This window comes from Parasteatoda tepidariorum, chromosome 9, assembly GCF_982258835.1.
Source record: "Parasteatoda tepidariorum strain Cologne lab strain chromosome 9, Ptep-v5.0, whole genome shotgun sequence".
Taxonomy (NCBI): domain Eukaryota; kingdom Metazoa; phylum Arthropoda; class Arachnida; order Araneae; family Theridiidae; genus Parasteatoda; species Parasteatoda tepidariorum.
This window is the reverse complement of record NC_141763.1, coordinates 80,933,739-80,947,003: the sequence shown is the minus strand read 5'-3', so window position 1 is coordinate 80,947,003 and position 13,265 is coordinate 80,933,739. Positions and strand designations below refer to the sequence as shown.

Here is a 13,265-nt window from a genome sequence, read left to right as displayed (position 1 = left end):
TATTTTTATTCCACTTAGTGATTAAAATTTCTAAATTACTTAAATAAATTGTAATATAAAAGGCAGTAAAGATACTGAATACACTGAGAAAAAGAGTATGGTAAAAGTACCAGAATATGGTAAAATTTACCGTATTTATGTCTATATAGGAACACCAAAAATAATAGAAATTTCTACCGAAGAGCTTTCGTAAAATTAACAATAAAATAGTGTTTCATAATATGTGAGAAAATTTGGTAGTTTTATGATAGTACCTTAAAGCATGACATTAAAACCTATTTATTCGATAATTTTCCTTTTTTAGTTTTGTATTTTTTCTAAATGTGTGGTAATAAAAATAATAATTTTGAAAACCAGAATTTTCAGTAAACTGTTATCATATGAACAGAAAACTTTACAAATTAATGGTTTAAATACCAGAGTTTAAATAATTTTATAACCTAGAAAATTTTATTATCCAGAATCAGATTCTTTTAAGTCAGAAATGTCATTACTACTATACGACTATTTTATCAAATTTTTTTTTTTGTGTAGCACTTTTCAAATGACTAATATTAATAAAAAAAATATTTAAAAAAAGTTTTTAAAGCTTTAAAAATGATTTATTAATTAATTTATTTTTTCATCTGGAGAGTAATAAAAAGACAAGTTGCTAAGATTTTTTTCAATCAAACTTCATACGGAGTAAATACTGCTAAGTTCAAATAACAATTTGTACTTAGTCTGTTTGGAAGCATGATTATTAGCAACCCTAAATCCACAGCTACGTGAGGCCAGCGAGCTTTTGTCCCACGCCAGACAGAAAAAAAGAAAAGTCTTATTTAAGAATTTGCAACCAATTTTTTTATATTTATAAATAAATAAAATACGAAGTTACACACTTTCTTATCACATAAGCATTTGAATTATTTACAAGATCATCTATGCAGAGAATATCGACACAATGGTATCAGTCCTATGGACAGCTTTTAGAAATAGCTGTTTCTGCTAGTTGAAGATTTTGAGAGGAAACTTCTTTTGAAGTTGGAGAATTAGGCTTGAACAAGTCTGTTTGGGTAAAAATCTAAAAAGAGAAAAGTAAATTACTGCAGATGAAGGTTCAGACAATAAAATGGGTTTTGCATCAATTATTATAAACACAAAAAAAATTTTTTATAGCTTAATTAAAATTTTTCTAAGTTGGTAACGTGGTATCGGCACTAATTACCGATCATTTTGGTTTATTACGTTAACGAAATATTTTCGTGCACGATATTTTCTTTTGAAATGAAATGTACTGAGTGCCAAAAAAGCCACGGCCCACCCTGAATAACTTTTGATCTAATGATTGGATCTTTACGCTCTAGGAATCAGTTTTAATGGTTTTAGAGGGCGACCTAAAATAGGCTAATTAATTAGTGAAGACGATATTTTAAGTTACGAAATCAGACACAAAAATGTGCTTTCTTCGGATAAACATATCTTTTCTTTTAATAGATTCGGCTTTAGGACTCCCAAATCGTTGGAGATATCCGTAATTTGGGAAATATGATCCCCATAGTTTGGTCAGGATAGCAATCCAAACTTTGGACCCCTTAATGTTAATTTTATTTTTTGTGCATTTCGCCATATCTTAGGAAATTTTTAAGTGAATTGAAATTTTTTTTACACAATTATAAAATTCGTTTATCCATATATAATTCCATGCAAAAAATTTATTTTAATAAATATTTGTTGTTATTTCTTATTTAATTTAATATTAGTTGAAAATTTCTTGAAACGCTATGCATGCAAATTTTTACACACTTTCAAAGCATATAATTTTACATGACAAAATGCAAAATTTGAGCGAAATCTGTTGAATAGCTTCTGAGAAATCGAAATTTAAAGATGTTGTATAGTTAAAATCTGACTTCGCAGGAATTATTCAACTGATTTCGCTGAAATTTTGTATTTTACCATGTAATTTAAAATAGTTAAAGAAATGCATACCATACAACTCAAAATTTTGTCGCCTATTATTAAGTAAAATAATAAAAAATAATTATTATTTGCGAAAAATTATTTTTTGCATGGAATTTTCTTTTGATTAACGAATTTTAAGATAGTGCGCAAAATTTTTTTCTATTCACTTTGAAAGTTCTCGAGAAAAATGCAAAAAGTAAAATTAACATTAAGGGGTCCAAAGTTTGGATCACTCTCCTGACCAAACTATGGAGACCATATTTCCCAGATTGCGGCTATTCCCAGTATCTTGGTGATCAGAAATCCGAATTCGTTTAAAAAAAAATTATGTTTATTCAGAGAAAATACGTTTTTGTGTCAGATTTTAAACTTTAAAATATCGTCTACACTAATTAACTAACATATTTGAGATCATCCTCTCGAGCCATTAAGATGGAGTCCAAGAACGTGAAGATAATTAGATCAAAAGTTATTTAGTGTTGTCCTTTTATTTTTGGCTGTCAGCACTTCCTTTTGCACGGAAATATCATAATTTTTTTTTCATTTGTCAATTGAAAACCCCCGTTTGGAATAAAAAGTAAAAACCCAAAATTTTGTTTACTGGACGATGAGTTTCAAGTTTTGTAATAATATTGATACAACTGCAATAAATATATAAGCAAAACTTTCATGATGTTTTTATACCTATATTAAACACGTTTAATTATAGTGCTGTTTACGTAGTGAAGATTTGTGGTTCGTTGTTAATTTTAATAAGGACTCAGGTTAAGCTAAAAAAAAATTACCTGAAAAATGTTACCTTACGAACAATAATGTACTTGTTCGAATAATATCGGACCATTTGAATACTATTTCGTTCATGCCATTCTATGATTGTTGATTCAAAACTTTTGAAGTGGGAAAAAGAGTACAAAAGGAAATTTCCAACATTTTATGACTGACATTAAAAGGGATTTTTCAATTATTAAAAAATAAAAAGTTGTCCTGAAAAATGTTCAATTAATTAATAGTGTATCTATAGAACGTTCAAAAGTTAATCTGACATGCTCATAGCCTTTACAATAATCAGGTGGTTAAACATCAAAACGAAAAGGAAAACAAGATGTTATTTGAAAATTCATACAATTGTAAACTACTATTTGTTATGGAAATAATGAATTTAAATTTCCAATAGAAAAAAAATGTCGTCCACAGCTATACACAGCTATGTCGTCCACAGCTATAGCTGCAGTCCACAGCTATTTGTTCATATGTTCCCACACTCTCACTAGAAAAATTTAAAAAGTAAAATTTTTAATTTCAAGCCATTAATTTTGAAAGTTAAGTTTATTCCATTATTAATTTCAATATTTAAAATTTTACTGTATATTTTATTTAGTTTCAATTTATTACGATTGCGTTAACTTAACAGTAGTTAGTTAAAATAATAGTTCTTGTCAATTTTATTTTTTTAATATTTAAAGATTAAATATCCTGAATTGCAATTTAACGAACCAATGCCACTTTCGACATAATTTGAAAACATTAAATAAATAATCCTAAAAAACTATAGCTGAAAGATATTACCTGATTAAAAAATTAATTCGCTTCAAAAATATACAAATAGGAAATAACAATCGACGTGTTTCAAGTACTTCAAAAATAGATTTCCATATCCAAGAATTGCTAGACGTGAATGACACGTTTTGCAAGACTTGAAATCGGACGCTTATTATTTAAGTGCTTTAAACATGTCGACCGTTATTTCCTATATGTATATTTTTGAAGCGAATGGAGTTTTTAATCAGGTAATATGGAAATATGTGAAATGACAATTATTTCCTATATGTATATTTTTGAAGCGAATGGAATTTTTAATCAGGTAATATAGAAATATGTGAAATGACAATTATTTCCTATATGTATATTTTTGAAGCGAATGGAGTTTTTAATCAGGCAATATAGAAATATGTGAAATGACAAATAATTCCTGTATGTATATTTTTGAAGCGAATACAGTTTTTAATTAGGTAATTTTGAAATATGAGAAATGACGAACACCGTTTACGAATCATATACTGACCATACTATGAACTATAGTAGCATCGCTTACTTCATAAACTCTTCAACTAATAGATTTATAAGTAAAGTTTAAATTTTAAATGCGTTTTAAAAATTTCAATAAAGAATTAAAAATTTTAATCAACTTTATTCACAAATCTAGAAATAAATTGATATACTACCATTAAAGCACAAATAAAGAATCCTAATATATTGCCGCACAGAACGTCATCCCAATGGTGCCTATTATCTTGAATTCTTGAAAGTGTAACGAAGATAGTCAGGAGTACGAACAAAAATTGGATTAAAGGCTTTAACAGAGCACTTGATTCTATGTCCAGCCGTTTTTGTAAGTAGAGCTAGGATTAAAAATATCATAAATATAATTTTTTTAAAGAAAATTATTTGAATGCATTCTACCGGAGTATTTAATTTAATTTTGAACAGCCGACACAATTTTTTGGGTTTGAGACTATTTATGTTCATCTCCACAGCTTTGTAATTTTAAACCCAATCCAGAAAACAAGGGAACTCCTGGATCATGTATTGGGAGAAATTTGCCTTCGTGGAGAACTTTTTGATGGAACTAACCCGCATTTGCGTTACATCGGGAGGAAAACCACGAAAACCTCATATGGTTAGCCTGGTGGCAAGGGGACTCTAACCTATGATTCTTCTACCACTGTGGATATATTTTAGGTCAGCACTGTGGTTGGTGCAAGCCGGATGCGGAATTCGTATCGACCAGCCATCGCTGGGATTCGAGTCGGGTTCATCTCATTGGAAGGCGAATGCTCTATCTCCTGAGTCATCACGGCTCTCTACAGGAGTATGAGATGTATGAAACAGGGCTATCATAAATGATTCATACAGTTTCTGGACAAATTACTGTTTATTTATAAGTGTACGGAGGACTGCTAATGCATGGAAAGATTCATACACTCACCAAGTTTCTGTTTTATACCACAAATATTCAATGTGTACTTCTGGTCAATAGGAGCACACACTGTAAGAAATGAATATTCAAATGACACGAAATTTTCTTTGTTTTTGACGAAACCATTTCCTGGTATATGCTCAGAGCGAACAATTCGTAAAGTGACGAAATAACTATCATCACTTCTTCAAGAGAACGAATTTCGTAAAAAGTAAAGAAATATTTCGTCATTCTACATTTCTCCATAAAAAGGAAAAAAACTCTCTGTGCAGAATGTATTTCACTTTTCTAATAAACAATTATTTTTTTTATCATTACTCATTTTTTAAGTAATGATAAATTTTATGCTAATTAATTACTTTTTTATCATTAGAAATGTCATTACTATACAGTACGGTAATTTTATCAGAATTTTTTTCTCTGTAAATGATGTTGATGTCTAGAACAGAATGAAATCTATGGAACCAATGCCAAAAAGCCTTTAATAGCTCATAACTGCTAAAAGAAGACACACTTTAATTATCAATATTCATCTAAAAGCATAGTGTGAACAAAAGAGTCGTAGTTTTGAAGAAATGAATAATTATTTCATTTTGTTTCAAAAAGTTTGCACAGTTTGTTATCTAACTCTTCAACATGAAAACAATTCAATGTTAGTTCTAATATAAAGTATAATTTTTGAAAAATTATGATTGAAATCATGTGTGATTAATAAGTTTTCAATAAGCATCTAGTTTTCAATAATTATATTGGTTTGAGAAGCTAACTACACAACAGAGTCGCATCAATATTTAATTTCAATTTTATAAAATAAATAAATAAATGCGATTAACTTACCACCACATATATATAAGAATATGCCGCAAAAGCTGCATGTCCAGAGGGAAAAGATAATCTAAATATGCATTAACAACATATTAATAGTATAGTACATTAATAGTATTTTATAGTGCTTAGTTATAAGATTAAGTAAAAAATAAGTTTGGGATTGTAAAAAAATTACTAAGCCCGTTGGTTTGGTACTGCAGCACCAAAATTTGGACATCATAAGGATCATAAGGATTAAAAATTACAAAGCAACCTATGGCCGGAGTAGTCATCATACAATTCCAGGGGGGCTCGTTCAGAATGAACTTGTCATTCGTGCGCATTTGAAACAGTAATTGTTTTGACATAATCCTAATTTTATGTTACTTTTACGTTTATTAAAAATTATTGTAAAAGCACTGAATTCCATGTGGAATTATCTTTGAATAAGCAAATTTTATAATTTTGTGCTAAAGTTATTCGATTCTTTAACAGATAACAGATTCGATTCTCTCGAGATATGGATAAAAACTCAAAAAACTGACACTATCATTAGGGATTTAAACTTCCTTTGACTGTTCTCTCGTCTAAAACATTGGGTTCCAGTACTTGATAATACAATCATTAGATCAAAAGTTTTTCAAGATGTTCACTTTTGTGCACTGTACGTTATTTTAGCTTCTTACCATCTTATCACCTTATCACAAGCCAAATATTAAATTCCTACGGCTGACTTAAGTTACCCTATATTTAGGAGGGGTAACTTAACCTAAACTTGTTTATTTATTTATATTTTTGTGCTTAACATTCATATTTTAGAAAACTTTCAAGCTCGTAAACATGAAGTGAAATATTTTTAGCTATTATATACAAGTTTTACAATAATTAAATAATCTCTAAAGTTAATTCTATTGAATTGGAAGATGTCTTAAATTGTAAAGTTGTTAAAGTAACCAGGAATGTCGGTACTTTTAAATTTTGATAAATAAATAAATAATTAATTAAGAAAGTTCTCAAAATAATAACGTTTTCAAAAACATTAAAGTACTGTAATTAGATCAATTTTTTTTTCTTCTCAAAATGATGCATTTTTTTAAAATCTGTGTTACATCTTTTTTCTCGTTGAGAAGATTTCGTTGAGAAGTTTTTGTTCCGAAATTGCTCTATTTTGTTTTGTGAAAGGAAGAAAAAAGCATAACTGTTAGCATAGTTATAATGATAAAAATAACTATGCTGTAATGTTAGAATTTCTAGCATCTTTGAGTTTTCTGTAAAATGTTTTAGCGTTAAAGTTAATCCCTGTCATGAAAGCTATAGATGAATATTTTCCGTTAGTTTTGATTTAAATGATAAGTTTTCATGCTTTGACTCTGTGCAGAAATAAAAAATTTCCTTGCCAAGAAAAGTTGTAAGTTTCTTTGCAGACTGAAGAGCATGGTTAGAATTCGGATAGCTGAAATTTTAATTGTAACGTGAATTTAAGATGTCTTCAACTGCGTAGAAATTAATAATGCGTTATGAGAATTAAACTTACCTCATATTAGTCTCATCTATATCTGAATTGGTACAAGAAAAAGATTCAACATAGAAATGTGGATATGCAGCTTCAGTACAGTTGAAATCAGGTCTACAAACCGCCAAGAAAGCTGGGCGTAGTCTTCCGTAGAGAAATTTAATGGTGTTGTTTATCATCTCCGTCATGAAAATCCCAAAAAAGAATATTCCACTGTATACATAAACGCGTTGAAACATGTAAGGAACATTCCATCCAAAAAAAAAAATTACATCACCACCTGTACACTCATTAGAACTTCTGTACTGTCTGTAAAACTCCACTAAAATTATCTGGAAAATATAACGAAAAATTTAGTAAAAAATCAGTGTTAACCAGACTTAAAACTTCATTTACTTCAAAAATACATAAAATGCTCGTGGAAATGCATTTTTTCCTGATGCGCCCGTCTCGTCTACTGTGGTTTTTCTTGTTTTGTTTTTATCTTTTCTTTCTCTCTCGCTACTGTTGTTTTTCTAGTTTTGATTCTCATCTTTATTTTCTCAATTTTCGTTGGCAACTTTATGCTTTACACCTCAAATCACTTTGTTTCTTCTTATTCTCGTCTGGTAGAGTCTTGAAAATGGGCGACTATTTTTTTAAACGCTTAAAACATGTCGGCTGTTTTTGCTTTTTATGTATTTTTGAAGTGAATGAATTTTTTTTTGTAAAGTAATATCTTACCACTTTAGTTTTTTGCGATTATTTATTTAAAAACAGTATCAGGACAATTAAAGAGACTTTGAGTTTTTTCTTACCACTGCTATTGGAGGAAAGACCGATATATACCATCTTTGCTCGTCTGAAATTCTTTCTTCTTTTGGTGGATACATGATGTCTTCATCATCGCAAAAAAATCCTCGTTTGTACGGCTTTAAGTAGTCAGAAAACAATGCTAAGAATGATGAAACTGAAAGATTGATAAATTGAATATCTACACTTACATTTTTACACTTATTTATTTGAATAAAATCATGGGGGAAAAACTTTAAATATTATAATATATATACATATTTTTGTTTATTTCCAATGAGATGCACAATCAGTCTTGCCGATGAGCAGACCTAGTGCGTTCTCCAGAGGTGGTATCCACTCTTTCAGGACCACCACAATGGGTGAGATACCGTTGGTCATGTTAATTTGGACGTCTAGTTTCTGCCACACTAGATGGCAGCACCGAGACTCTATTTGGATGCTAAAGTGCACTAGGAATTTAATTTTGCCGGAAATGCCAAGAGCCAATAAGGCACTCCAGGGATCTTTTACATGCCGCATAATCATACGACATGGCCGCTGAGGATTTTCTGCATCCCGAAAATCCGGTGTCTGAGCCGGGGATCAAACCCGCAGACTTGGGCTCAGAAGGCCGACGACAAACCAATTGCGCCACCTAGCCACTTATAAAATATATAAAATTATCTAAAATATATGCGTAATTCTTTTTCATAGTTCGTAAACTGATGTGAAATTATTTTCGCAACTCTGAATTTTTAAAGCTGTTACAACGATCGATGCAGGTTTGCGAGCCATGCCACACTAACGAATCTATGATAACAAATGAAACTTCATTTGCAAGCTCCACTTTTTTCATACCTTAGAAACTATTATATTGATAACTTAAACCCAAACTAGCCGCCTATTTTTAAACTTGAACATAGATAACATTATGTTTTCCGTTGCACTTGGGATTTTTTTCAACAAATTGCGTTATACTGAAAATAGGATATTGAACAGTTACATGATACAGAATAAAAAGAAAAGTTTTAAAAATTTTGTTTAAAGGCTAAAATAATCATACAAAAACTGTAAACACAATAAAAAAAATTTCAAGTTCAAATCTACGCTAAGTTATTTATGTCGTAAACTGATTGAAAAATCCGGTGCTTCGTAAACGACTGACGTCATTTTGCAATGCACTAGGCTAATTAAAAAAGTCTGGTATTTTATACAATTTTTTGGCTAATTTACAATGGGTTTTAGGAAAATTAGAGAATTTTCATTGATTTTTCAATTAGCCTGATTCATTTCAAGTAATTTTCAATGAGTTATATAGGCTTTTTGAAATACGCCTATTGAAATTCAGGTTCATTTCAATACGCCAATACAAATTCAGGCTTATTGAGTAAATTTTCGCACATTTTTAATTAGCTTAGACGCATTTAGACTTAAAGAATACCAGAATCAATTAAAAAAATTTGAGATTTTCTCAATTAGCTTGGCGGTTTGAAAAATGATGGCGATCAAATTAAAGGGTTATGAAATCTGCGAACTGCTTTTTAATCTGTGAAATTAATTGCTGTTTTGTGAAAACGCCACTTAAATTTATTGGTTAATTTATCACTCAATATATTAATTAATTCACTTAACAATTTATTTAGTCCACATGTATGTAAAAATCTCTGCATCTTAATGATCTACACGAGTTTCGATTTCAAAAAATTAAAAACGAGTATATTTTTGAAACTCTAACTCCTTATTAATAGTTACAATAATCTATGAACAATATTTAATATAAACAAATGTTAGTTATGGATAAAAACTTACATATTGTAAGAAGAATGATGTCTATACAAACATTCAACGTAACATTTCTTGTCCTCACACAAACATCCATGGTAAATCTAAAAGCAAAATAAACTGAAGCAAAAACTACTTCTTGAAGTTTAATTTTAAAAATATGACATAAAAATTTTAATTTACTAGTTACAGAAAAAGGTTAAAAATTTTATATGTTAGTAAAAATGAGGAAATATTTTCAGACTAAGCAATTTCTACAAAAGATTTGAATCGCTAAAAGTTTTTAACTTTGGATTTTTAAAAAGCAGCACGAAACTTGTCAAAGGAAAAGCTTTCATTAGCTTCAAAAATGAAGTTGGAAAAAGTCCACCTTCATTTTTGAGCAAAACAAGGCTTCCATTATCCACTAGTTGATCAGTCTTAATTATTTAATTTTTTAAAATTGTTCATTTCAATACGAAGTTGTTATATTTAATTCGATTAGAACAATTATTTTGCCTTGAAGCGTAAATATTGCACGCTAGATTCGTTATTCCAAACAAACCATACAAACACGAAAACAAACAAAATTAAGGTTAGTTCCTCTTTGTTTTCGAAATTATTATTCATCGATTTAAATTCTGTCTGCCCATTCCTCTTCAGAAGCTTCCATTTGTTTGTTCTCATTTTCATTTTATTTTTTCCCTTTATTCCTGATGCTAATAATGTATCAGTCAAACCATTTCAACATATTCAAGAAGACTGCATTTTCAAAACTTTAAGGTAATCCATAAAAACTTGAAATGCTGTTTTTCTAAGCTCTGCCACCAAAGAAAATAAAAAAAAGCCATTAAGTGCCTTACACTTGAATCAATGCCATGATTTCAAACAATATATATAATCTTGCAGCGAAGAATTATCTGTGCTTTACGAACAGACAAATAACTTAAATATTTAAAAAGTTATTAAACTTTCTTAAAAATCGTCAATTTGGAGACATTTCCCCACCTAGATAATAATTACCAAACCTCGGCCGTATTCTCCGTTTTTGTAAATTTTTATGAACCCAGGTAATGCAACATTGGAGTAAGTTTTTGAATATTAAAAACTTAGATCACAAACGCTTTTCATTTTCACAAAACTGTGGCTTTTCTCCTTACTGACTTTTTGCACCATTTTCAAAGTAAGCAGGAGACAGCTCTGGCATTAGATAGACTAAGCTTGACCTAACAGTCGTGAGTAACAGTTGCAAACTCACAGCAGCTATAAAAATAGCATATTATTCGCAAAAAAGTATTATTTCATAATCCGGCGGAGCTTTCGAAAAACAGCCTTAACATGTTTTCCCAATAAGCTCTTCAGCAATGAAGTATTACTTTATGTTATTTTACATATTTAATGATCGACCGAAGAACTTAGTGGAAGAACATGTTTAATACCATTAAAGTAAATTTGACAGAACCAGTTTTAGAATGTATAGAAATCTCAGGTAAATATAGAAATATCTTTTTCCATGGATATTAATCTAATATCCAATATTTGAAGACCATAAAATATTCTTTACATGTTTTCACCCTAAGCTCCTACATGAAATATTTATATGTAATATTATTTTATTTATTTTATGATCAACGGAACTTAGTGGAAGAACAATTTCAACAGCATTATAGCAAATTTGATGGAACCAGTTTTAGAACATAGAGAGATATCAGGTAAATATAAAAATATGTTTTCCTTAGTCCTTTAATTATGGACGACAATAAAATATTTTTAATATGTCCTTCCACTAAACTCTTCTATGGATCATTTTTAGAAAATACCCATAATTATTGAGATCATTTAAACTAAATTTTATTATAATATGAATACGAATACTCACCATAAGTAATATTCCTAAACGTTACAAGTTTGAAGTTAAACAAAACTGCTGTTTGATGCAATTTTAGAAGACACGAAGCGTTATAAAATATTTCACACTTTTTTTTTCTTTCAGACTGTTACATTTTTTCCTGACTCACATTGTGTTTATAGTTTACAGTTTGAAAAGAAAATTGCGAGAAATACTCGTCGTATGTAGTAATAGCATCGTAAAATCTATGTTATTCTATCAGGTGTTTCAATGACAAGAAAAAAAAAAGCTTTTATCGATTCTGCTTATTGTTAAATTTTCACGGCAAATGCAATAATATATGTACTGCGATTTTAAGGGTTATTTGTCACATTTTAAGGCTTAGTTTCATGTTTTGTCATGTTTTGTATAAAAATGAATAAACAATATCAGTTCTTATGAAGTGAATGATTTGAGTAAATTTTACGAACCTTTAAATTTATGTTTAATGGGATTCGGGAATCAAAGGAGAGTTTAAAAAAATGAGACGAAGAAACAAATAAAGAAACATTAATACTATTTTTTATAAAATAAACTTATCCCATTTTTGAGTTAATTCAATGCAAATAGTTAATAATTTACTTTATAAAGCTGATGTCAGAATTCATTGGAGTGAAGCTTGTTTCAATAATTTCAACTAACTTATTTTTATTTTTGTGATTAATTATTTAATTTTATGATTAATTTTTATTTTAATTTGCATTTACTTTTTAGCGTTTTTATGATCATGTATTAAAGAGTTTGTAGCATATTTTTCAGTTTGGCTTGAAAAAAGGAGAGACTTTTTTTACAGTTTTTTTTCTAGTATTTTTAAAATAAGAATCGAAATATCCGTCGATAATTTTGATCTCTTTGTGATTTAAATAAGAAGTTTTTAAACTTTTTGTCGTAAAGGCCGCACTCAGGGACCTGCCAAAGATTACGAATTACAATTACAAATGTGAAATATTTAAAACTTATAAATTTGTATCTCTGAGAAATATAATTAAAACTATGATTAAGGTATAGCGTAATAATAATATTAATTAAAAAAAATAAATATTAAAAAATAAGTAAATTACAATGGTCTAATCTCATAATTTAATCAACCAAAATAAACTCATGAATTAAGATTCTTGGCAGCCCTGAGCTATTACGTGCACTATTAAAAATTTCTCAGAAAAAATGGTTATTTATTTAATTGTTATTTCACCATATTCAAACAAAATAGCCAAATAACCGTAAATAGGATTGTAATCAAACTGTCAACTGTTGAGAAAAAACGTTTGTTAATTGCTTTCACCAGATAGGGTTAAACAACCAGAATTTTATCACACCAACCAAGCTTAAAACAGCTAAATAACCATAAATAGGATTGTAATCAAAATGTTAGCTATTGAAAAAACCGTTTATTAATTGCTTTCACCAGATACGGTTAAGGAACCAGAATTTTATCACACCAACCAAGCTTAAAACAGCCAAATAACCATAAATAGGATTGTAATCAAACTGTTAGCTATTGAAAAAACCGTTTATTAATTGCTTTCACCAGATACGGTTAAATAACCAGAATTTTATCATACCAGCCAAGCTTACCTAATGAAACCGCTTAGTTCCTTGTA

The 13,265-nt window shown here is 29.2% G+C and overlaps 1 protein-coding gene across 1 annotated transcript; it reads right to left on the bottom strand.

The window, feature by feature from the left end:
• Positions 1–820: 820 nt before the first annotated feature.
• LOC107436617 (putative phosphatidate phosphatase) lies at positions 821–11,822 on the bottom strand. Its single transcript, XM_016048385.4, has 7 exons — positions 11,656–11,822; positions 9,825–9,901; positions 8,039–8,190; positions 7,263–7,573; positions 5,759–5,816; positions 4,167–4,343; positions 821–1,063 (listed from the first exon to the last, which is right to left on the bottom strand). Exons 2-7 carry the CDS (start codon positions 9,892–9,894, stop codon positions 956–958), a joined length of 876 nt encoding a protein of 291 aa, XP_015903871.1. The 5' UTR covers positions 9,895–9,901; positions 11,656–11,822; the 3' UTR covers positions 821–955.
• Positions 11,823–13,265: the final 1,443 nt, after the last annotated feature.